We start from the raw sequence: 26,916 nt of genomic DNA on the forward strand, positions 1-26,916 counted from the left end.
AACATTACATTGCGTACCTCGAAGCCTGCTAGCAGGCTGGAGAAGGCTTCGTTTAGCCCACTCTTGGCGGACCGAATCTTCTCAGACACCGTACCCATCAGGATGCGGTGCTCGTCTAGGACGGATGCACTTTGGAGTACGTCCGCCGTAGTGTTCGGCGCCTCCGGATTAGCAGAGGTCGCTGCTCCCTCTTCTCCTGCAGAGGGTCGCTCATTAGACTCCGGAGCCTTGTGGGTCTCTGGAGTAGTATGCGGCTGGGGGTTGGATTGACTGACGCCCCCGTTGCCGGTCTTCATGGGGGCTGTACCCCTAGTCCTCTGACGGTCGAGGCATTACCCTGTGGCGCTATTAAATCGCCCCCTCGCGTCTCTTCAAGACTTGGGGAGGGTCTACGGGACGACACCTCGGTGTCATCCGCCCTGGGGGCGGAGAAACTAGTGGAGGCGACTCGCTCTCCATCATCTCCAGCGGCAGGTCCCCTGAGGATGAGGATGGCTGCGGGAGAACGCGGGCCGGACTAAAAAAATATAGAACTTAGAGTTATTATCGCAATTCATAAGATATCGAATGAATGTGAAAAACCCCGGACTACTTACGAGTCGGCCTGGGGCTTAGTCCGGCGACAGTGCTTCGGGATAGCCTCGGCGTCTGACTCCGAGTCATCGGGGAGGGTAATTTTGTCCCTCTTGGATGCTTTGGCCTCCAGGTCTTCAGAGGCCGCCCTCTTTTTGCCCTTGCGGGGAGGATCTTCTTCTTCCTCCTCCTCCTCCTCGTCGTCGCCCTCGTGAGAGGACTGGGCATCAGCTTCTCCGGACATTGCATTCAAAGTGCCCTCTTCTCTCTCCTTCTTTTTCTTCTTGTCCTTCTTTACCGGCGCCTGGTATGGCACCGGGACCAGCATCCTCATTACTAGAGGAGTGGCTGGGTCTTCGGGAAGCGAAGCCGGACACCGGATCTGCTCCGCCTGCTTGATCCAGACCTGTTCGGGGATGGACTGTTCAATACTTCTCATTTGGATGGACAAGCCTAGTGATGTTCTGGGGTTTTTGAATTTACCTCGGAGGCCGGATGGTTGCAGTCGAGGCCGGTGTCGTCTGAGGACCTTGGCCACGATTTCTGCTTCTTAAAAAGCAGCTTCCAGATCCCCTTATGCGTTGTGTCGTAGAACCGTTGTAGGGTCCGCGGCCCTTCTGGATTGAACTACCACATCTTGAGGGGCCACCGCTGGCAGGGAAGTGCTCGGCGGATCAACATCACTTGGATTACGTCGGCGAGGGTAATGTCCTTCACTATCATGCTCTGGACACGTTTCTGCAACAACAGCACCTCAGGGACCAACACCCAGTCCGGACCCTTGTCGGTCCAGGATGTGAGCCTCAGCGGGGGTCCAGATCTAAAGGCTGGAGCGGCTGCCCACTTGTAGCCGCGGGGTTCTGTGATATAGAACCATTCCTGTTGCCATATTTTGACGGTGTCTACAAAGGCTCCCTTTGGCCAATTGACTTTGGGGAGCTTGCTCACCGTGGCGCCACCACAGTCCGCGTGTTGCCCGTCGACCACCTTCGGCTTCACATTAAAAATCTAGAGCCATAAGCTGAAATGTGGAGGGACACGGAGCAAGGCCTCACACACGACGATGAACGCCGAGATGTGAAGGAACGAATTTGGGGCCAGATCATGAAAATCTAGCCCGTAGTAGAACATGAGACCCCTTACAAAGGGATGAAGGGCGAATCCAAGTTCGCGGAGGAAGTGGGGGATGAACACCACCCTCTTGCCGGGCTCCGGAGTAGGGATGACTTGCTCCGGATCGGGAAGCCTGTGCTTGATTTCTGCGGTTAGATACCGCGCTTCCTGCAGCTCCTTGATATTCTCCTCCGTGACGGAGGAGGCCACCTGTAACGCCCCGAGACCGACGCTCCAGATGCGTTCCATGTTTTGCGTGTCAGCTCGGTTATTTATTTTGTTGTTGCATTCTTCATCGCATCATTCGCATTGCATCGGCACTCTGTTGCCGTCATTGTTTTTCAAACTTGCATCCGCTCGTAGTTGCCGTGTTCCCCCTTGCGTTCATTGACCGTTCTGAGTCTAACCGGATTTTCGAGTCTCTCTTGTCTGACCATCTGACCCCCTGTGCACAACCACCGACCCCCTCGCGCGCGTCCGGAGATTGTCCCGAACCCGACCCGGGTTGTCGTTACCGATGGGTCCGGATCATCCCCCAACATCCCTAAAATATCTCCGTTTTCTTAATCGGACATCCTAACCTATATTTTCCCAGCCGTCCGATTACGATCGTAGGGACGTGATAGCCCCTACCCTAATCTCATTGCAGTATAAATAGTGGACAACCCTAAAATCTAGGGACCTGTCCCATCCTCCCAGCCGCGCCGCCACTCTACCAAATCCCCATCGGGATCCATCCCACCCAACCAGATCGCTCCGACCACCTCCCTCGTTTTGCGTCGCCGCCCAACCACAGCAAGCCTTCCTCGATCATCCATCCACTCCACCAGCCACCCACGAGCTCCCTCACGCTCGAGGCTGTCCTCCTCGTCTCCGCGCCTCTGCTTCGCCAGAGACTGGCCTCGTCGCCGCCCAAGCCCACCGGGGCTTCGGCCATGCCAGTGCCCTCCTCCACGCGCTGCCCCGCCGGGCCTCTCCTGCAACCGAGTCCCTCTCCCAGGCGCCCGCGTCGCCAAGTACCTCGACCAGCCGGAGCTTCTTCCAGCCTCGCGCGCCCGAGCCCCCGAGCTCCTCTGGTCGCGCACGAGCTCTGTGACCCCGACGGCCACTTCGTCAGTCTCGTCGCCGCCGTTGACTCGCAGGCCAGCACCTTGCCTCCTCCTGCCGACGCCCTCCACCACCCAGGCCAGCCCCCGTCGCCTTTCTCTTTTTCCTCCGTCCTTCTCCACCTCCCTAATCTCTCTGCTCCCTCTCTGCTGCTATGGTCAGGTGCCCCGTCGTCCGCGCCAAGACCAGCTAGCAGGCGCCCGCGTTCGTCGTCCCGAACCTCGCCTTAGCCTCACGCCTTCGCCTCAACTCCGGCCGGATCGGCTCGGTTCCCCGCCGCCCCGCCAAGTCCATGGGGCCGCCTCCCTGTCGCACGTCCGGTGAGGTCACCGGAGAGTGCCGTGCCTCTGCTGCCTCTCTATCCCGCCGTCGCTCCTAGCTTCCTTCCCTGTTCCCTCTCTGAATCCTCTCCCCGACCTTCATTTCTTCAGGCTTCAATAGCAGCCATGGAGCCGCCCCGCTTCAATTCGGCAGGGAACGGGACCCCGACGACCTCCACCGCCCGAATCCACCGCCTCCTGCCGCCCTTCACCTCCTGCCGTCGCCCGGATCCAGCGCCCCTCCGCCCGCCCATCCCCGGCCTCCTGTGCTCGCCTGCTTCCTCTGCATCGAAGCCGCTCGCCCTTTGTCTGCATCGCCCCGAACCGGTCTCCCCTCCGCGCGTTGACCACGCCCTGCCTCACTTCGATCTGCCTGCGAAGCCCAAGTCCAGCCAGCCGGCCTGCCTTGCCTCTCCACCGACCGGGCCGAGGCCCATGGTGAGGCCACCCCAGCGCCTCTTTTCCCTTCTGTTGGGCTAGCAGATTCGGCCCGCTTCTGTTTTTTTTTTCCTGTCAACAAATTTGTCTAATTATCTAGTGAATTAGTTTTACAGTAAAACCCTTGCACTTCATGCATTTAATAACTTCACAACCATGCATCGGATTAAAATAATTTATATATGTAAAATGCTTAGAATTTTGTGTATATTAATAATTTGCCACTTTCATCCCATGTTAAAATGTTTAAAATGCTGTTTATTTAATTTTGCATAAATGCCATGTTAAAATGATTTATTTCATAACTAAATAATCGTAACTCGGATTTTAATAAACTTTATATGCAAATGGGGTAGAAAAATGCCTAGTTTAACATGGTGCACTTCATTTTGCTGTTTAACAACATTAAAATTGTGTTTAGGGCAGAACAGTACCAAATCTAAAATATGCACATGAGGATTTTCCGGAATTGTTGTTTGTTGTTCCGGCCTCATTTAAATTGCTTAGAATGTGTAGTTTACTTATGCTTCACCTCTTGCCATGTTAATCAACATTTAATATTGTTGGGTACATAAACAAGAGCGATACTAAATAACTTGAATGTGGTGTTTCGTCAATATGCAACTCGTTGCATATTGAGCTCCACTTAATTTGTAGTATTGTTTGTGCATTTTGCCATGCCATGCCTCATTAAACCGGTCATGCATCATAATTGTTTGTGCATCATGCCATGTGTATGTGGTGGTTGTTTACTATGTTGTTTGTTTCTTTCCGGGTTGCTTCTCTCGTTAGCTTCGGTTTCGTTCCGGAGTTGTGAGGATTCGTTCGACTCCGTCCGTTTGTCTTCTTCATGGACTCGTTCTTCTTCCTTGCGGGATCTCAGGCAAGATGACCATACCCTTGAAATCACTTCTATCTTTGCTTGCTAGTTGTTCGCTCGATTGCTATGCCGCGTTACCTACCACTTGCTTATCAAGCCTCCCAAATTGCCATGAACCTCTAACCTTTGTCACCCTTCCTAGCAAACCATTGTTTGGCTATGTTCCCGCTTTTGCTCAGCCCCTCTTATAGCGTTGCTAGTAGCAGGTGAAGATGAAGATTGCTCCATGTTGGATTATGTTTATGTTGGGATATCACAATATCTCTTATTTAATTAATGCATCTATATACTTGGTAAAGGGTGGAAGGCTCGGCCTTATGCCTGGTGTTTTGTTCCACTCTTGCCGCCCTAGTTTCCGTCATACCGGTGTTATGTTCCTTGATTTTGCGTTCCTTACGCGGTTGGGTGATTTACGGGACCCCCTTGACACTTCGCTTTGAATAAAACTCCTCCAGCAAGGCCCAACCTTGGTTTCACCATTTGCCTACCTAAGCCTCAAGGGTCATCTTTATTTTAAACCCCGGGCCAGTGTTCCTCTGAGTGCTGGTCCAAACTAGAGCCACTTGCAGCGCCACCTCGGGGAAACTCGAGGTCTGGTTTTAGTTGTACGTAGTGTTCATCCGGTGTGCCCTGAGAACGAGATATGTGCAGCTCCTATCAGGATTTGTCGGCACATTCGGGCGGTTTTGCTGGTCTTGTTTTACCATTGTCGAAATGTCTTGTAAACCGGGATTCCGAGACTGATCGGGTTTTCCTGGGAGAAGGTTTATCCTTCATTGACCGTGAGAGCTTATAATGGGCTAAGTTGGGACACCCCTGCAGGGTATTATCTTTCGAAAGCCGCACCCGCGGTAATGTGGCAGATGGGAATTTGTTAATATCCGGTTGTAGAGAACTTGACACTTGACCTTATTTAAAACGCATCAACCGCGTGTGTAGCCGTGATGGTCTCTTCTCGGCGGAGTCCGGGAAGTGAACACGGTTTCTGGGTTATGTTTGACGTAAGTAGGAGTTCAGGATCACTTCTTGATCATTGCTAGTTCACGACCGTTCCGTTGCTTCTCTTCTCGCTCTCATTTGCGTATGTTAGCCACCATATAAGCTTCGTGCTTGCTGCAGCTCCACCTCACTACCCCATCCTTTTCTATAAGCTTAAATAGTCTTGATCTCGCGGGTGTGAGATTGCTGAGTCCTCGTGACTCACAGATACTTCCAAAACAGTTGCAGGTGCCAGGGATACCAGTGCAGGTGACGCAACTGAGCTCGAGTGGGAGCTCGATGAAGATCTTGTTCGTTGTGTTGTTTCTTTTCATGTTGATCAGTAGTGGTGCCCAGTTGGGACGATCAGGGATCTAGCAGTTGGGTTGTCTTCTTTTATTTTGGTTCCGTAGTCGGACCTATGTGGGTATCTCTGAATGATGTATGTTTTATTTATGTATTGTGTGAAGTGGCGATTGTAAGCCAACTCTATATCCCATTCTTGTTCATTACATGGGATTGTGTGAAGATGACCCTTCTTGCGACTAAACCACAATGCGGTTATGCCTCTAAGTCGTGCCTCGACACGTGGGAGATATAGCCGCATCGTGGGTGTTACACCACCCACTTGCCTTGAGAGCCGGCCATGGTCGGAGGAGTTGCAGAGGGGAGAAAAGCTTGGAACTTGGGCGCTGGAGCTCGAGGTAGGAGAGGCAGAGGGAGAATGAGGTGTGGGCGGAAGAGTTGGATTCTATCCACTTATATGGACTGCGAATATCAAGCATCCCCTCCCTCGAGCCTTAAAACTCGTATGTTCCCAAGGGGTCATGCGAACAGCATGGTTAGGTTATCAAAACTCGTATTGATGAGAATCCCGCAATAAGGGGACACGATCTCTGCTTTGACAAGACGTGTCAATGGGAGTTGCGTATTAAAACGCAGGGCGGGAGGCCAAAAAAATGGTTCGAAATGATAGCGGCGCCAAACATGACGTTTTGCCGGAAAAAGCTATCAAAGGATATATTTTAAGTATTATGCTTTTAAGGTTGGCAGGATAAACTTGTTATACAGAGCCGGATATAGATCTCTTGTTCGGGAAACTACTTTGGAGTATTCGGAGGAGGAACCCGCCTTGCAATGCCGAAGACAATCTGCGTGCCGGACACATCGTCATTGAAGACTGGTTCAGGGGCTACTAAGGGAGTCCTGGATTATGGGGTCCTCGGGTGTTCGGGCTATGTGACGTGGGCCAGACAGATGGGTCGTAAAGATACGAGATAGAAGGCCTTCCCCCGTGTCCGGATGGGACTCTCCTTTGCGTGGATGGCAAGCCTGGCGTTCGGATATGAAGATTCCTTTCTCTGTAAACCGACTCTGTACAATCCTAGCCCCCTCCGGTGTCTATATAAACCGAAGGGTTTAGTCCATAGAGGCAATCATAATCATACAGGCTAGACATCTAGGGTTTAGCCATTACGATCCCGAGGTAGATCAACTCCTGTAACCCCTATACTCATCAAAGTCAATCAAGCAGGATGTAGGGTATTACCTCCATTAAGAGGGCCCGAACCTGGGTAAACATTGTGTCCCTTGCCTCCTGTTACCTTTGATCCTTAGACGAACAGTTCGGGACCCCCTACCCGAGATCTGCCGGTTTTGACACCGACATTGATTTCTACCTTCGTCGATTTCAGCATCGCGAAGAGCTTGGGAATCGTTTCGTCATCCCTTGCATATTATAGTTCATCACGAAGTTCTAGTAACTTGGTCATAGTGACTAGAGAACTTTCTCAATCACTATCTTATCGGGAAGATTAACTCCCACTTGATTCAAGTGATTGTAGTAACCAGACATTCTGAGTACATGCTCACTGGCTGTGCCATTCTCCTCCATCTTGTAGGCAAAGTACTTGTCAGAGGTCTCATACCTCTCGACATGGGCATGAGTCTAAAATACCAATTTCAACTCTTGGAACATCTTATATGCTCCGTGGCATTCAAAACATTTTTGAAGTACTGGTTCTAAGCCGTAAAGCATGGTGCACTAAACTATCAAGTAGTCATCATACCGAGCTTGTCAAACATTCATAACGTCTGCATCTGCTCCTGCAATAGGTCTGTCACGTAGCGGTGCATGAACGTCCATTTTGCATCATGTTTCCTTACTGTTATTTATAATGTTTTTATCCATAATAATTCTTTTTGGAGTAATTCTAGAGTCTTTTCTCTCATAATATGCAAGGTATACACAAAGAGGGAGAATTCCGCCAGCTGGAAATCTGGACCTGGAAAAGCTACGTCTGCCCGCCTATTCTGCAAAACTCCAAACAAGCTGAAACTTCACGGAGATTTTTTTATGGAATGTTTGAAGAATATTGGAGCAAATAACTACCAGAGGGGGCCCACCAGGTGGGCACAACCCACCTGGGCGCGCCAGGGAGCCCAGGCGCGCCCTGGTGGATTGTGCTCACCCAGGCCCAGCTCCGGTTCCCATGTTCTGGTATATAGGTCATTTTGCCCTAAAAAAATAAGGAGAGGGCTTTCGGGACAAAGCACCGCCGTCTCGAGGCAGGACTTGGGCAGGAGCACTTTTGCCCTCCGGTCGAGCGATTCCGCCGGGGGAACTTCCCTCCCGGAGGGGGAAATCATTGTCATCATCATCACCAACAACTCTCCCATCTTGGGGAGGACAAAAGTAACTACAGCACCCAAACCCGTAGAAGACGTTCTTGCCCTCGATGGGGACGTGCTTCTGCAGCCGCGCCGTGACCTGCTGTATCTGCTCGGCTGTTGGGGTGCGCAGCCCCTGCCGGTACAGCCCCTCCAGCATGCCGATCTGCTCCTTGGTCGGCGTCCAGCGCGCATTCGCCGCCGCCGCCGCAGAGTTGTGCGACAGCGGCGGGGAGGGCAGCACCGCCGGATGGGGCGGGGAACTGGAGAGGCGGGTGGCAGCTTGGTGCTGGCGCTCGATGCTCTCCACGGCTAAGAAGGAAGGACCACTCTTCTCTGCATGCGGCTGGCGAACGCGCGCTACCAGGGGGCGCGCCATGGAGGAGCTCCTGCGCGCCGCTGTCCCTGCTGCTCTGCTGGGCAAGGGGAGGCCGCGGCTGCTCTACTGAGCGAAGCTGCCCGACGGGCGGGAGGTCGCCATCAAGCGCTCCGAACGACCGTACGCCGGCAAGATCCTCGACAGTTGGGTGCCGGTGCCGCGGGGGCACGAGGTGCAGGCACCCGAGGCAGTGGCGACAAAATATGCTATTTAATACCCCTCTGATATTGAGCATGATTATGATTTGTGAGTAGTTACTTTTGTTCTTGAGGTCATGGGAGAAATCATGTTGCAAGTAATCATGTGAACTTGATATGTGTTCGATATGTTGATAGTATGTATGTTGTGATTCCCTTAGTGGTGTCATGTGAACGTCGACTACATGACACTTCACCATATTTGGTCCTAAGGGAATGCATTGGGGAGTAGCAATTAGATGATGGGTTGCGAGAGTGACAAAAGCTTAGACCCCAGTTTATGCGCTATTCCGTAAGGGACCGATTGGATCCAAAAGTTTAATGCTATGGTTAGAATTAATTCTTAATACTTTTCTCGTAGTTGCAGATGTTTGTGGGAGGGTTAATCATAAGTAGGATGTTTGTTCAAGTAAGAACAACACCTAAGCACCGCTCCACCCACATATCAAATTATCAAAGTACCGAACACGAATTAAACCAACATGATGAAAGTGACTAGATGAAAATCCCGTGTACCCTCAAGAACGCTTTGCTTATCATAAGAGACCGTTTTGGCCTGTCCTTTGCCTCAAAAGGATTGGGCTACCTTGCTGCACTTTTGTTACTACTATCATTACTTGCTCGTTACAAATTATCTAGCTATCAAACTACTCGGTTACTTACAATTTCAGCACTTGCGGACATTACCTTACTGAAAACTACTTGTCATTTCCTTCTGATCCTCGTTGGGTTCGACACTCTTACTTATCGAAAAGAGCTACAATTGATCTCCTATACTTGTGGGTCATCAAGGCTATTTTCTGGCGCCGTTGCCGGGGAGTGAAGCGCCTTTGGTAAGTGGAATTTGGTAAGGGAACATTTATATAGTGTGCTGAAATTTATTGTCACTTGTTACTGTGGAAAACAATCCTTTGAGGGGTTTGTTCGGGGTATCTTCACCTCAACCAGAACCACAATTAGCTACCCCTCAACCTACTGCACCTACTGAAAATATTTAATATGAAATTACTTTGGGTATGATAGAACAACTGCTAGCTATCCTTATGCAGGAGATGGAACCTAACATCCTGATATGCACTTGATATATGTAGAACAAATTTGTGGATTGTTCAAGCTTGCAGGTTTACCCGGAGATGAAGTTATGAAAAAGGTTTTCCCTTTATCTTTGTAGGGAAAAGCATTGCCATGGTATAGGCTATGCGATGATATTGGATCTTGGAATTGGAACCGATTAAAATTGGAGTTCCACCAAAAATATTATCCTATGCATCTAGTTCATCGTGATCGGAATTATATATATAATTTTTGGCCTCGTGAAGGAGAAAGTATCGCTCTAGCTTGGGGGAGGATGAACTCAATGTTATATTCATGCCCCAATCATGAGCTCTCAAGAGAAATTATTATCCAGAACTTTTATGCTCGGCTTTCTCATAATGATCAAACCATGCTTGATACTTCTTGTGCTGGTTCCTTTATGAAGAAGACTATTGAATTCCGGTGGGATCTTTTGGAAAGAATCAAACGCAACTCTTAAGATTGGGAACTCGACAAAGGAAAAGATTCAGGTATTAAACTTAAGTATGATTGTGTTAAATCTTTTATGGATACCGATGCTTTTCAAAAGTTTAGCACTAAATATGGACTTGACTCTGAGATAGTAGCCTTCTTTTGTGAATCATTTGCTACTCATGTTGATCTCGCTAAAGAGAATTGGTTTAAATATCACCCACCTATTAAAGAAGAAATCAAAGAACCGCTACCAGTTAAAGAAGAAACTATAATTTACAATATTGATCCAGTTGTTCCTACTGCTTATATTGAGAAACCACCTTTCCCTGTTAGGATAAAGGAACATGCTAAGGTTTCAACTTTGGTCAACAAAAGCTATATTAAAACACCTAAACCTAATGAACAAATTAAAGTAGAACCTATTATTGCTATGGTTAAAGATCTCTTGGAAGAAGATATGGATGGGCATGTTATTTACTTCTATGAAGAAGCTGCTAGAATTGCCAACCTGAAAAAAGGATAAACATAGACCTGTTGTTGGCATGCCCGTCATCTCAGTTAAAATAGGAGATCACTGTTATCATGGTTTATGTGACATAGGTGCTAGTGTGAGTGCTATTCTTTACACCTTATATTAAGAAATTATGAATGACATAGCACCCGCGGAGATAGAAGACATTGATGTTACTATTAAACTTGCTAATAGAGACACTATATCACCAATTGGGATTGTTAGAGATGTTGAAGTCTTGTGTGGGAAAATAAAATACCCTACTGATTTTCTTGTTCTTGGTTCCCCACAAGATGACTTTTGCCCCATTATCTTTGGTGGACCCTTCTTGAACACCGTTAATGCTAAGATAGGTTGTGAGAAACAAATTTTCGGTGTTAGTTTTGGTGATGAGTCTCATGAGTTTAATTTTTCCAAGTTTAGTAGAATGCTTCATGAAAAAGAATTGCCTAGTAAGGATGAATTAATTGGTCTTGCTTCTATTGATGTACCACCTACTGATCCTTTAGAACAATACTTGCTAGACCATGAAAATGATTTTCACATGCATGAAAGAAATGAAATCGATAAGATTTTCTTTGAACAACGTCCTCTACTTAAACACAATTTGCCTATTTAAACTCTAGGAGGTCCTCCTCCACCTAAAGGTGATCCTGTGTTTGAATTAAAACAATTGCCAGACACTTTGAAATATGCTTATCTTGATGAAAAGAAGATATATCCTCTTATTATTAGTGCTAACATTTCAGAACATGAATAAGAAAGATTATTGAAAGTTCTAAGGAAGCACCGAGCTGCTATTGGATATACTCTTGATGATTAAAGGGCATTAGTCCCACTCTATGTCAGCACAAAATTAATATGGAACCATGATGCTAAACCGGTTGTTGATCACCAACGTTGGTTAAATCCAAAAATGAAGGAAGTGGTAAGAACGGAAATCTTAAAACCTTTGGAAGCAGGTATAATCTATCCTATAGCTGGTAGTAGATGGGTAAGTCCTGTTCATTGTGTCCCTAAGAAAGGAGGTATAACTGTTGTTCCTAATGATAAGAATGAACTTATTCCACAAAGAATAGTTACAGGTTATAGAATGGTAATTGATTTTAGAAAATTAAACAAACCAACTAGAAAAGATCATTACCCTCTGCCTTTTATTCATAAAATGCTTGAGAGATTATCTAAGCACACACATTGTTGCTACCTTGATGGATATTCTGGTTTTCACAAATACCTGTTTCTCAACTTGATCAAGAAAAGACAACTTTTACTTGTCCCGCTGGAACCTATGCTTATAGACGTATGCCTTTCGGTTTATGTAATGCACCTGCTACCTTTCAAAGATGTATGACTGCTATATTCTTTGACTTTTGTGAAAAGATTGTTGAGGTTTTCATGGATGATTTCTCTGTTTATGGGAAGTCTTTTGATGATTGTCTAAGCAATCTTGATCGTGTTTTGCAGAGATGTGAACAAACAAATCTTGTCTTGAATTGGGAGAAGTTCCACTTTATGGTTAATGAAGGCATTGTCTTGGGTCATAAAATTTTTGAAAGAGGTATTGAAGTGGAAAAAGCTAAGGTTGATGCAATTGAGAAAATGCCATGTCCTAAAGATATAAAAGGTATTCGTAGTTTCTTAGGTCATGTTGGTTTCTATAGGATATTTATCAAAGACTTTTCTAAAATTTCTAGGCCTCTTACTAATCTTTTGCAAAAGGATATTCCTTTTGTTTTTTATGATGATTGTTTAGAAGCCTTTGAAACACTAAAGAAAGCCTTACTTTCTGCACCTATTGTTCAACCACCTGATTGGAACTTGCCTTTTGAAATTTTGTGTGATGCTAGTGATTATGCTGTTGGTGCCGTTCTAGGACAAAGAGTTGATAAGAAATTGAATGTTATTCATTATGCTAGTAAAACTCTAGACAGTGCTCAACGAAATTATGCTACTACTGAAAAATAATTCTTAGCAGTGGTGTTTGCTTGTGATAAATTTAGACCTTATATTATTGATTCAAAAGTAACCATTCACACAGACCATGCTGCTATTAAATATCTTATGGAAAAGAAAGATGCTAAACCTATACTTATTCAATGGGTTCTCTTGTTACAAGAATTTGATTTACATATCATTGATAGAAAAGGAGCTGAGAACCCCGTAGCTGATAATTTGTCTAGGCTTGAAAATGTGCTTGATGACCCACTACCTATTGATGATAGTTTTCGTGATGAGAAGTTAGCTGCAATAAATGTCCCTTTTGTTTTTTATGATGATTGTTTTGAAGCCTTTGAAACACTCAAGAAAGCCTTAATTTCTGCACCTATTGTTCAAGCACCTGATTGGAACTTGCCTTTTGAAATTATGTGTGATTCTAGTAATTATGCTATTGGTGATGTTCTAGGAAAAAGAGTCGATAAGGAACTAAATGTTATTCATTATGCTAGTAAAACTCTAGACAGTGCTCAACGAAATTATGTTACTACTGAAAAGAATTTCTAGCAGTGGTGTTTGCCTGTGATAAATGTAGATCTTACATTGTTGACTCTAAAGTTATCGTTCACACTGACCATGCTGCTATAAAATATCTTATGGAAAATAAAGATGCTAAACCTAGACTTATTCGATGGGTTCTCTTGCTACAAGAATTTGATTTGCATATTACTGATAGAAAAGGACCTAAGAACCCCGTAGCTGATAACTTGTCTAGGCTTGAAAATGTGCTTGATGAACTACTACCTATTGATAATAGTTTTCCTCATGAGCAGTTAGCTGCAATAAATGTTGCTCATAATACTCCTTGGTATGCTGACTATGCTAATTACATTGTTGCTAAATATTTACCACCTAGCTTTACATACCAACAAAAGAAAAAATTCTTCGATGATTTAAGACATTACTTTTGGGATGACCTAAATCTTTATAAAGAAGGAGTAGATGGTATTATTAGACATTGTGTACCTGAGCATGAACAAGGACAAATCCTACGGAAATGTCACTCCGAAGCTTATGGAGGGCATCATGCTGGAGATAGAACTGCTCACATGGTATTGCAATCTAGATTTTATTGGCCTACTCTCTTCAAGGATGCCTATAAGTTTGTCTTATCTTGTGATGAATGTCAAAGAATAGGTACTATCGGTAAGCGTCAAGAAATGCCTATGAATTATTCACTTGCTGTTGAACCATTTGATGTTTGGGGATTTGATTACATGGGACCTTTTCCTTCCTCTAATGGGTATACACATATTTCGGTTGCGGTTGATTATGTTACTAAATGGGTAGAAGCTATTCCAACCAATAGTGCTGATCACAACACCTCTATTAAAATGCTTAAGTTATTTTCCCAAGGTTTGGAGTCCCTAGATATTTAATGACTGATGGTGGTTCACACTTCATTCATGGTGCTTTCCGTAAAATGCTTGCCAAGTATGATGTTAACCATAGAATTGCATCACCTTATCATCCTCAGTCTAGTGGTCAAGTTGAACTTAGCAATAGAGAAATAAAATTAATTTTGTAAAAGACTGTCAATAGGTCCAGGAAGAATTGGTCTAAGAAATTACATGATGCACTTTGGGCTTATAAAACAACATATAAAAAATCCTATGGGTATGTCTCCTTATAAAATGGTTTATGGAAAAGCTTGTCATTTGCCTCTTGAGTTAGAACATAAAGCATATTGGGCCATCAAAGAGCTCAATTATGATTTCAAACTTGCTGGTGAAAAGAGGTTATTTGGTATTAGCTCTTTAGATGAATGGAGAACCCAAGCTTATGAAAATGCAAAATTGTTCAAATAAAAAGTTAAAAGATGGCATGACAAAAGAATCCAAAAGCGTGAGTTTAAAGTCGAAGAATATGTTCTATTGTACAACTCTCATTTCAGATTCTTTGCAGGAAAACTCCTCTCAAAATGGGAAGGCCCCTATGTTATCAAGGAGGTTTATCGGTCTGGAGCCATCAAAATAAATAATGCCGAAGGTACTAACCCGAAGGTTGTCAATGGGCGACGAATAAAACATCAAATCTCCGGTACGCCCATTAATGTTGAAAGTAATATTATCCAAATTTTGACACCGGAAGAACACATAAAAGAGTCCTTCCGGAACACTCAAGAATCATGAAAATAAGGAGGTACGTGATACGGTAAGTAAACGGACTCCGAAAAATCCGGAAAAATATTTTTTTGTCAGTTTTGGAATATTTAGAAAAATAAGGAACTTCCAGGAAGCGTACCCTGGTGGGCATGGGTTGTGCCCACCTGGGACACCTTACGGACTCCGTTTTTCTACAGTTTACTTGTCCCCCAAGATAAAAAATCTATATGTACTTCCCGAACCTGTTAACCATGAGAGTGCAACTATCCCTGGGTGGTTTTGGTAATTACTAACAACATATAGCTCATTGAACTAATACTATTTCAAGATGATCATTTCAGAAAGTTCAATGATTGGCATGGCATGGATCAGAAATGTGGACCCCTCAAAATGCTATGGACACACATTGGCTCAAGCTCAAGACTCTACTTTTTCATTTTAGTGATCCAAGATCACATTGAGTCCATAGGAAAAGCTAATACTATTAAAAGGGGATGAGATGTTGCTTAATGGGCTGCTTGCTCAAAATGCTTAGTGATATGCTCCAAAAACCCTCAAGCACTTTCTCATATCCACATATGTCCCAAACCAAAAGTCAAACTCGGCCCTACCGATTTGATCTATCCGGCGCCACCGAGTTCATTTGACATAGCCACAGCCAGAAACACTAGTCACTTCGGTCTCAGTGATAGGGATCTCGGTCTCACCGAGATGGGATTGCAAACTCTCTGTTTCCCTTCGTAACATTTTGGTCTCACCGAAATGAGTGAATCGGTCCCACCGAGTTTGCCTGACCAACTCTCTGGCTAGCTTATTACCAAAGTCGGTCCTACCGAGTTTGTGTAGTCGGTCTCACCGAGATTACGTTATGCCCTAACCCTAATGAAATCGGTCCCACCGAGTTGACATGCCGGTCCAACCGAAAAGCCTAATGTTCACATTTTGAACTGAATCGGTCTGACCGAGTTTTCTGATTCGGTCCCACCGAGTTTGGTGAATTGTGTGTAACGGTTAGATTTTGTCTGGAGGCTATATATACCCCTCCACCCACTCCATTCAAGGGGAGAGCCATCAGAACATGCCTACACTTCCAGCATACATTTTCTGAGAGAGAACCACCTACTCATGTGTCGAGACCAAGATATTCCATTCCAACCACAAGAATTTTGATCTCTAGCCTTCCCCAAGTTGCTTTCCACTCAAATCATATTTCCACCAAATCCAAATCTGCGAGAGAGAGTTGAGTGTTGGGGAGACTATCATTTGAAGCACAAGAGCAAGGAGTTCATCATCAACACACCATATACTACCTTTTGGAGAGTGGTGTCTCCTAGATTGGTTAGGTGTCACTTGGGAGCCTCTGTCAAGATTGTGGAGTTGAACCAAGGAGTTTGTAAGGGCAAGGAGATCGCCTACTTCGTGAAGATCTACCCTAGTGAGGCAAGTCCTTCATGGGCGATGGCCATGGTGGGATAGACAAGGTTGCTTCTTCGTGGACCCTTCGTGGGTGGAGCCCTCCGTGGACTCGCGCAACCATTACCCTTCGTGGGTTGAAGTCTCCATCAACGTGGATGTACGATAGCACCACCTATCGGAACCATGGGAAAAAATCTCCGCATCTACATTGCGTTTGCTGCCTCCAAACTCCTCCCTTTACCTTCACATGCAAATGTTTTACATTCCGCTGCTATACTCTTAGACTTGCATGTGTAGGTTGATTGCTTGACTTGTTCTAGAGTTGTTAAAATCTGCCAAGACTTAAAATTGGGATAAGGCTAGATTTTTATTTGGTCAAGTAGTCTAATCACCCCCTCTAGACATACTTTCTATCCTACAAGTGGTATCAGAGCGTTGGTCTCCATTTGCCTTGATTTCCATAGCTTTTGGTGATCATAGCATTGGTTTCACACCCTAGGAGAGTATGGCGTCTAGCCAGGGAAATTACCATCGTAGAGGTCCTTACTTTGATGCTACTAATTTTGCTAGTTGGAAGCATAAGATGAAAATGCATATTCTTGGACATAACCCCACCGTTTGGGCTATTGTGTGTATTGGCTTACAAGGTGAATTCTTTGATGGAAGAGAACTGAACCGTGAAGCTACCGCGGAAGAGTTGAAGATGCTGCAATACAATGCTCAAGCTTGCGATATGCTCTTCAACGGATTGTGCCCCGAAGAATTCAACAAAATCAGCCGTCTTGAGAATGCAAAGGAAATTTGGGATACTTTGATTGATATGCACGAAGGTACCGACTCCGTCAAGGAATCCAAATTGGATGTGCTTCAAAGTCAACTTGATAATTTCAAAATGAAGGATGGTGAAGGTGTCGCTGAAATGTACTCTAGGCTTGCTCTCATCACAAATGAGATTGCCGGCTTAGGGAGTGAAGAGATGACCGATAGATTCATCATCAAGATAATCCTCAGAGCCTTGGATGGAAAATATGATACCGTGTGCACATTGATCCAAATGATGCCCAATTACAAAGATCCCAAGCCAACGGAAGTCATTGGAAGAACTGTTGCTCATGAGATGTCACTCACACTACAAAAAAATACACTTCCGTGATGATACGTGTTTGTCACAGTAGGTCACGTTTTCTGTCATGCATGTACATCCATGACAAATTTATGACAGATTCAAGATAGTCATACTTGTGCTGTCATAGAAGTGTTCCATGACATCACCAAAATTATCATCACGGAAGTGTCCACTTCCTTGACGATAAATCACGCGTCACAGAAGTGCTTTCGTCAAGGGTGACCGACACGTGGCATCCACTGTAACGGAACACCGTTAAGCTATCGGGTCCGGTTTTGGATCCGATAACCCGTTAACAGCCCGGACCAATGGGGATTTTCCACGTGTAAAATTCTGATTGGCTAACGGAAACACGTGTCAGCTCCACGTTGGCACAGGTGTCACTCATCCAATGGGCGAGATGCACCTATGATATGCTGACACGTGGACCGGCCCAAAAGTGGCCCATAAAGTTTAAATGGGCCGGCCCAACTAAAGGCCCACAAGATTTTGCGGTCCATAATGGGCCACCAGCAAAAGGCCCACGAGATTTTTCGTATCATAATGGGCCGGCCCAGCTAAAGGCCCACGAGATTTTGCGGGCCATAATGGGCCGGCCCAGCTAAAGGCCTGTGAGATTTTGCGGACCATAATGGGCCGGCCCAGATAAAGGCCCAACATTCTCAGTTAAGGCCCGTACGTCTAGTGTCAAATCGGCCCGTCAACGGCCTGTCCTAAACTTGTCATCATCGCGGCCCATGATCAGTTCTGGCCCGTTAACAGTCTGCTAAGTATATGGGCCAAATTACGACCCGGTGTATTTCCGGCCTGTTAAAGGTCCTGCTTCATTTGGGCCCATTTATATGCCATTGAAACTTTCGGCCCATAAATGATCGTGAAGGATTTGGGTCTTATTCGGCCATGTCTGACATTCGCCCTGTTAGCGGCCCACTATAGATTTGGGCCACTTTCGGCCTGTTGTGATTTTCGGCCTGTTAATGTCAGACCAAATCCAAGGGCCATATGTGGCCCAACGTCACATCGGGCCCATTAACGGCCCATATAAAAATGACGATAATCTGGCCCGACCGAACTTCCGGCCTGTTAAAGGCCCATGTATTAGGTCGGCGCATTTACGGCCCGTCCGAATTTTGGCCTATGAAAGATCTGCATCGTAAATGGGCCCAATCTCACTTTCGGTCTTTTAAAGGCCCATGTTTTTATGGGCTCGAGATATTTACACCTGTAAACGGCATATTGTTACTGAGGGCCCAAAATATGTTTAGGCCTGTTAAAGGCCCACTATGGGCACAGGCCTACCAAAAAAATATGAAATCTTATGCTGATTTAGGCCCAGATATTTTTAGTGGGCTACATGCAAATTTTGGCCCATAATCATTTTTAGCCCAATTGGAATGGGTCCGACGAATGTTAGCATGTTGGGCTCCTACGAAGCTTTCGGCCGAATACATTACTAAGATAAACCTACACTATACAAAAATAGCGTCGTAATTATTGCAGCCTTTGGCAGCAGCATAAATGCTATATCACAACAAAAGGCCTGTTGGCATAAAGTTTACAGTCCTTGCAGATAAAATCACCATCAGATGTATAGAAGCACAGATCATTTGACGTGAGTGCTAATGTTTCAGGCTGTAGAATCTGATGGAGCAGCACGATCTTCACCTTTTTTCCGCCATTGCTCTTGAACAACAAAGCGAATGTCTGATAGTCTGGTTTCAAAACCATTCATATCTTGACGACATTTCTCAACCACTATTCTTGTTTCCAAAATGACGTCCATTAGGGATTGGACTTGTGTCTGGAGCACAGATATATCACTCTGTCTAGCAGGAAGATTTTGTTCAGTAGGCGATTTGGACGAGGTTACCTTGACAACCAACCCAGAATTACGCAGGAAGGTGCTTTTTGCACTGTTAGTGGAGAGATACTGACGCACTGCAGCAAGAGGTGACATTGTGCCTATGATAGCCTCGTCACCTTCAGGTGGTTGTGGCTGTTCAATCATTTTTTCCATAGCTTCCTGAAAGTTTGAACTTGTAGATTAGTGTACCAGATAAGTTCCTAATGAGACAAAAACAAACAAAGTAGGTTACACGTTTATATACATAACTTATTTTGGTGAACTACTGTAATACATTAGCATGTATTGTAGTGCCAACTACATAATAAAATCACTTTCGGAACATATGTCCATGTAGCATGCCTACTGTATTGTCTATTTCCTCACATTCGTTGACATCTAAGGATAAAGAGACATGGTTTAAAGTAGGATGAACATAGTATGGCATCATTCATATCATGGGCAAACAGATATAAAACAAACAGGCTATTTTATCATTGTGTGCGCATGTGAGCATAAAAACTAGAATACAGATCAAGACCAAAAGAATATCCTTGATCTCTTTTAAACCATGTAAGGTGAAATGATACGTTAAGACAACTGTGTATAAAAGTGAACAGAGTAACTGACATTGGCTACAAACCAAGTAGTTAAATGAACACATCACAGTACCAATCAGTTCAAAGGCAGGAGGAGTAAGGACTTACAACAGCGGCTTGAACCGGTGTGCTCATGCCCTTCATCTTGCTGGTGTGGCAATCCTTGAAGATTTGCACTGCATTCGGTTCAGGTTCTTTTTGGTCCGCACAGGCTTTCCTCTGTATTTGGAACAAGTCAATATAGATACGATAATATGGCACAGAAAAAAGAAGGAAGTAACAGCTATTTACAAGAGCCTCGCAGTGTGCAATATAGCTATGAGATCCTGTTGTCTGTTGGAATTTCACTTTAGAACAGTTGGTCTTGTTCTTCAAACAGTTAGCCTAGAAGAAGATGCACTTGTAAGGCACATACATAAATACAAGTTCAATATGTGGTCTGATCAAATACATATAGCCTACCTGGTACTTTGGATCAGACCAGTGTTTAACAAGGGTTGTCCAGTCTTCATCTGTAATATATTCCACTGGAGATGTTTGGGCGATTTCATTGTTAGCCTTGCCTTCAAAGTGAGATTTTCAAAGGTGGTAACGATACTGTCGCGGAGCAGACTGAAAAACATGAGTGCATGCTTGTTTAGTTGCATCATCTTTCGGATCCAACTTGAACCTCATCTGTTGAAAAAAGAATGTGAGTCTTATAAGGAGGAAGCTAGAAAGTATGGGACAGAGCAAGACAATATTACTAATTGCGATGAATAACATTACTTACGGATAAATGGTCAAGGAAGGTGTTAAACTGGGTATTGTCTTTCTCATTCCTGTACTGGATCCACGTTGGGAGGATACGTGCATGACACCTAACGGCAACTGCTGCCTCTGATACTAACTTGGCTGACTCTGTAGCATCACGTGGCCTTTTTAAACCTGCCTCAAAATGGGTCTCCATTCTTCCTCCTTTAGATTTTGTTAATCTGTCAAGCATTATCCCTGATGTCTGTTTCCGCTTGCGTCGTGGTGCTAGTTCAACAACGAATATGGAAAGTGTTAGTGTACATCAAACTGTGAGAGTACATATAAAGGAGCATGCAACTGCAACTTGACTCGGTCAGGTACCGTCTTGGTGTTGATGCTCATGAGGTTCATATGATCTTGCCAAGTCCTGTTGTGTCAGCAGTGCTTCGGAAGTAGTGTTAGGTGTGAAGGCAGCTTGGGAACTGGCCAGTTCCGGAGCAAATGAACGAGTAACTCGTTGAGATGCTGGTACAGTTGAAGCAGATACTACAGCTGGTGGAGCAGGTGATACTGTGTTTGTAGATTTAGCCGGTGGACTTGGACCTTCTACTGCACTATAAGTACCAGCAGAATCTGGATGGCCGATCCTTTTCCGTTTCACCCGACGAGTAACTCCACTCCCTACTATATTATTTTCCTTGCTCTTTTTTGACTTTGCCATGTCAAGCCATACCCACAACACAAAAGAATAAAATCGCTCTTTAGAACTCATTGATGCATGATACAGACAAGCAATACTTTGATGTAAGACAACCGTATGAGGATGGAATATGTAAGGAAAATAGGACGGCATGACATATTCACAACTACGATGTGTAAACTAAGCAGAAGGATTTTCAAGAAAATAGAAGTGATGCAAGCTATACACCATATGAAAGATGCAACCAATATTACTCTGCCAAGTTAAAAGTGTCTTGTCATAAGTGGCAATTCGAAAAATTAGAAGCAGTACAACATAGAAATCAATGCAAGATGCAACCACTATCAAATTGCCATGTTAAAAGTGTCCAATCATGAGTGACTGATGCGGGATACACAACAGCAGTACTTTGATGTAAGAACATGGTATGATAGATAGATGCAGTGTATTCTAGACACAGAACGCCATGTCATATGCACATGTATAACGTATGAACTCAGCAGGTGCAATTTAATCAAAATAGAAGAAATACAGGCTAGACAACATATGCAACATGAAACCAATTATCACACTGTCAACTTAGAGCAAGCACCTGCGATGGAGTACGGGAGATGAACTCATCATGTAGACTTGGGACTTCAACTTCATTAGCAGTAGCAGTGGAAAATCTAGAGAGTCTCTGTTTGCGTCGGTGCGGAGGACCACCAACATTCCGTAACTTACTCTTTTCCTTCCTATTTTCTGATATTGCCTTATGAAGTCAAAACCACAAGAAGATGAATAAAATTAGCTCCGCATAACTGGTTGATGCATGATACAGACGAACACTACTTTGATGTAAGGCAAGCGCAGGATAGGAGGATGGAATATATACAAAAAAGACAGCGTTTCATATTCACACGTACGATAGGAGGATGGAATATGTATGAAAAAACAGTAAGCGGAAGGCATTTCAACAAAATTAGAAGAAATGAAAGCTAGGCACCATATGAACATGCAACCAATATCACTCTATCAGGTAAAAAGTGTCTCGTCGTAAGTGCCATTTCAAGAAATTAGAAGCAGTACAAGCTAGAAGACAATGCAAGATGCAACCTACATCACAGTCCCAAGTTAAATGTGTCTTATGGGTAAGTGATCGTTGCAGGTATAAGTTGTAAGCTACGCAGATGCAATTCAACATAATCAGAAGCAATACAAACTAGACATCATACGGAAAACGCAACCACATATAACAATTCCAAGTTAGAGCAAGCACCTGTGATGGTGGAGTAGGGGAGATGTGCTCATCATGTACACGTATGTTCTAGAAACAGGAACACGTGTCATATTCACAGGCATTATGTATAAAGTAAGCAGATGCAATTCAACAAATTTATAAGCAATACAAGCTAGACATCATACGCAACATGCAACCACATATAATACTGCCAAGTTAGAGCAAGCACCTGTGATGGTGGAGTAGGGGAGATGTGCTCATCATCTACACAGCTACGTTGACTGTCTAGCCTTGCGTTGTCTTGCGATTTTTTTTGGGAGGATGGCGGAGTAGAATCTGTAGAGAACCTCCGTTTTAGTTGCTCAGAAGGACCACCATCATCCAATGCCTTGCCAATTTCCTTCAGCTTTATTGATTTTGCATTGTGAGGTCAAACCGACAAGAAAAAGGAATATAATTCGCTCTTCAGAACTCATTCATGCATGATACTGACGAGCACTACTCTGATGAAAGGCAAAGTCATGATACGAGGATGGAATATGTATGAAAAAATGGACGGCTTGACATATTCACACCTATGAAGTGGTAACTAAGCAGAAGGCACTTCAACAAATTAGAAGCACTGCAAACTAGACACCATATGAAAGGTGCAATAAATGTCACTCTGCCAAGTTAAAACTGTCTCGTCATAGGTGGCGTTCATCAAACTAGAAGCAATACATGCTAGAAATCATATTCAAGACGCAAACCAATATCACACTGCCAACTTAAAGGTGTTCCATCATAAGTGACTGATGCAGGATACAAAAGAAGAGTAGTTTCATGTAAGAACATGGTGTGATAGACAGATATAGTATGTAGCAAAAACAGGAAAGCGTGTCATATTCACACGTATCATGTGTAAGCTAAGCAGATGCAGTTTACACTAATTAGGAGCAATACAAGCTAGACACCATATGCAACATGCAACCAGATATCACACTACCAAGTTAGAGCAAGCACCTTGGATGGTGGAGTAGGGGAGCGGAGACTTGGACCTTGTAATGCACTATCAGTAACAGATGCTCCGTTTACGTTGCTGCAGAGGACCACCATCATCGCCTTCCTTACTCTTTTCCTTCCTCTTTCTTGATTTTGCCTTGTCAAGTCAAACCCGCAAGAAAAAGGAATAAAATTTGCTCTTCAGAACTCATTGATGCATGATACTGACGAACACTACTTTCATGTAAGGCAGCCGCATGATAGGAGGATGGAATATGTATGAAAAATAGGACGGCGCGACATATTGACATGTATGATGTATAAAGTGTAAACTAAGCACAAGGTGCTTGAACTTGTTAGAATCAATGCAAGCTAGAAACCATATGAAAGATGAAACCAATATCACTCTGCCAAATTAAAAGGGAGCCCTAACAAATGTATTTGACCAAATTAGAAGCAATACATGGCAACAATTCCGAAATGGCGCTCCCACCTCCCACCGCGGCGCTGACCTCACCACCGGCGATCTCCACCATCCTCCACTAATCTGTGGATCCCTTCCGATCATCCTCTCCGGCGTCTCTTCTGGATCAAGGCAATACCCATCTCCTATGGGTTCGTCTGGTGGATCTACCCTTGGCTTGGATTTCTCCAAGGGTAGGGCTTTTTCTGATGAGGTTTTCAGATCCACTGGTCAAACGATCCATCCAATGGGACGAAGGAGGGCTTTCACATTGATTGTGTCCTTTAGCCACCATGCGTTCCGGTTGTCGGAGGATTCGGTGGCGGCAGCTTTGGAGGCTGCAATTGGTGGATCGGCAATCAATCTACGGGTTCTTCACGTCAAAGACAAGGTTTTCTCTTTCCAAGTATCATGCAAGCAAGTTGGTTTTATTATTATTGATCTGCGTTCATTTGCTTGCGATCTGTTCAAATGTTATTTCAATCTTTGGGGCAATGGAGGGCCTAATTGGGTTCGGGAACTTAAGATCTAGCGTAAGGAATGTGATGCTGAGTGGATTCTAATTAGTCCTACTAAACGTAGATCTTCTTTGGGTCTTTTGGCGATGCATAAGCCTCCAGTTAGATCTTCTCTTAAGTCAGCTACCACTGTTCGGAAGAAATTGTCTTTTGCCACGTTTGAACAGTATTCTGCCTGCAAAGGTTATAGATATCCTGCTTCTCAAAATTGCATTGATACTATTATGGATGGGGGTTATGATCTATCTGCTCATGAGCGTGTTGTTATTAGACAAGCGCCCCCTTGACTTGCATTGGACGGTAGCTTGGCCACCTATCGTGTTTGGTACTGTTCAACCATTGCCGGAGTTGCACCGGTTGACCACGTCGCCCACACTTGATCTGATAACTGTGGATCCGAGGCCCGTGGTTTCTGGTAATCTTTCTGCACAATTTGCGGAAGCGGGAATTTCTCTAGTTCAAAATGGTAGCTTCGAATCTAGCCCATCATCTTTGGAAGCACACCTTTCTGGCCCAGTGTCCCCAGAAGTATCTGCTGGGCCAATCTCTGGTCCTGTGGTTAATGGGCCTGCCCCGTCGCAGAATACCCCACTTTCTGAGATGTTGGATGCATCTACTATCCCAAGCCCACCAATCCCTCTACAGGAAATACCAACCACGCAAGAAGCAGCACAACAGTTTGGTGCCATGGTCAATGACATGGTGGACCGGGTTTTAACTTGTACCGTCTGTTCTCTCAGGGGCCACCTTGCAGCCTCTTCTGGAATGCGAGCGGTCTGCTCGGCTTGCTCACGCACGGGTCACTTTAGCAGGGATTGTAATGATTTCGCGCGCACCAATGGATTGGCTTGGAGACCAATTTCTCTGCAACAAAGCACGAGTATTTCGGAAAAAGCCTGCCGGTCAGGGGAACGGTGCCGGAGTTATTGGGATAGCTTGCCCAGTCACATCGTCGCCGCCCACATTGCACCAATCCCCTCTCCTCCTTCCGACGAAAACCCCATCCCCTCCTTGAAGCGGCCGGCTATGGCGAACTATGAGCTTGATCCACAGCGTTTCGTTCCGGCAGGCCATCACATCATCGATGGTGGATACATGCGGCTTCCTCGCACCTTCATCACGCCTGTGGCTCGTCCTCCTCGCCGCCATGAGGATTACATGGTCGCTGAGGTCATGCCTACTCTGGAGGGACCCCTTGGACCGGTCAGGGAAGAGATAGTTCAGTTCCTTCAAAACAGAGGTATTCTGGTTCGCTCCGCTCAGCCTTGGTTTCATGGGGTAGGGTTATTCCAAGTCAGTGGTCCATCTATCAGATATATGTTGATTCAGCATGCCCCTTTTCCTCTGGGTAATGATCGTTTTGTTAGATTTATGAAACATGATGAGGGAGAGAATTTTAAGGGGAGTCATGGGTTCCGCAAGGGTTGGCTTATGTTCATTGGGATTCCTCTTGATTATCGCAATACGGAGTTCATATCATAGGCGGTTGGCACTTTTGGGAAATTTCAGTCATGGGATAGTGAAGATCCATATTTGGTTCGGACTCTAGTGGAGGCAAGTTTCCCTGACACGCCATTGGTGCCACATGATGTGGTCTTTGGAGACTATGCAGAATGGGGAGGAGCTCAGGTTCGTGGACTGCTGCTTGCTATGTGTTGGGCGCTGACTTCGCTGATCAGATGCCAAATGATGAGGATCCAATGCCGCTGGATGGAAATCCGCACCCATTGCCTGGAAATCTACTGCAAGATAATTTGATGTTTGTTCTTCCGCCGTACCCGATGCTGGGGTGGAACGATGTGCCTATAGCACCTCCAGTGCCTCAGGACAATAACAATGGTGATGCTGGATGGGGAAATGCAAACTGGGGCGATAATGAGGATGAGCATCAACAGCCGCCTCAACCTGTGGTGCCAGAGCAGGACCAGGTCTCTATTGTCATTGATCAGCCGAAGGGCTCTGGGTCTGTGGAACAGCATGTGGAGATTCAGTTTGAGGAGCAAAATGAGTTGCAGCAGGATCAACAGTTACAGGACAATGTGCAGCCGGCTGTTGAGGAAAATCCTTTGGCAATTGTTCCATATCAACCTCCTGTCATTCAGCAGCATAAGATATTCATTGGCATGGCAAGGATTGTGGCTGGGCCACCGCTTCCTCCAGAGATGATCTGGAAGAGATCTTTTGAAAATCTGCTGGTGTCTGGCAGCCTGGAGGACAACTCCTCCTCTTCTGTGGTCTTTTCTTCTGCACAGGTCAATGACAAGAAGCAGACAAGAAGAAGGAAAACCGTGGCTCCTTTAGTGGATACTTCTGTACGAAGATGTACAAGAAGCGCGGCAAAACTAGATGGGTTTAAACCTATGAGTTTTGAGCAGCTTTCCCTCCAGCCCACCAAGAGGCGTCCGCGGTCCAAGCCCATTCAAGTGAAGGCCCCGCCCAATCCTGACGACGCTGGCGATAATGGCAAGTCTGAAGATGCTCCTCCACCCACGCCTCTCAATGTGCTACAAGCAATTGGAGCGGAGCTGGAGATCGACCCCA

General features: G+C 45.2%; 1 protein-coding gene across 7 annotated transcripts in view; it reads left to right on the forward strand.

Annotated features, from left to right (window-relative positions):
• The first annotated feature begins 2,370 nt into the window (after positions 1-2,370).
• LOC109778402 (uncharacterized) overlaps positions 2,371-26,916 on the forward strand; it is a 64,541-nt gene continuing 39,995 nt past the window's right edge. The window contains exons 1-8 of one of the 7 annotated variants that reach the window (XR_012182316.1): positions 2,371-3,113; positions 3,225-3,551; positions 4,344-4,434; positions 9,411-9,488; positions 9,827-10,220; positions 11,425-11,603; positions 12,140-12,299; positions 14,576-14,824. Coding sequence is in view for 3 of the 7 variants with exons in the window: in XM_073496853.1 (XP_073352954.1) it covers positions 11,592-11,603; positions 12,140-12,299; positions 14,576-14,710 (307 nt within the window). In the remaining 4 variants the exon portion in view is untranslated. Of the gene's footprint in view, positions 3,114-3,224; positions 3,552-4,343; positions 4,435-5,652; positions 5,907-9,410; positions 9,489-9,826; positions 10,221-11,424; positions 11,604-12,139; positions 12,300-14,575; positions 14,825-26,916 lie in introns of those variants that run through there. The other 6 variants (XM_073496853.1, XM_073496854.1, XR_012182317.1 and 3 more) reach the window with 6 other exon arrangements.

Source organism: Aegilops tauschii, chromosome 4 (assembly GCF_002575655.3).
Source record: "Aegilops tauschii subsp. strangulata cultivar AL8/78 chromosome 4, Aet v6.0, whole genome shotgun sequence".
Lineage (NCBI taxonomy): Eukaryota > Viridiplantae > Streptophyta > Magnoliopsida > Poales > Poaceae > Aegilops > Aegilops tauschii.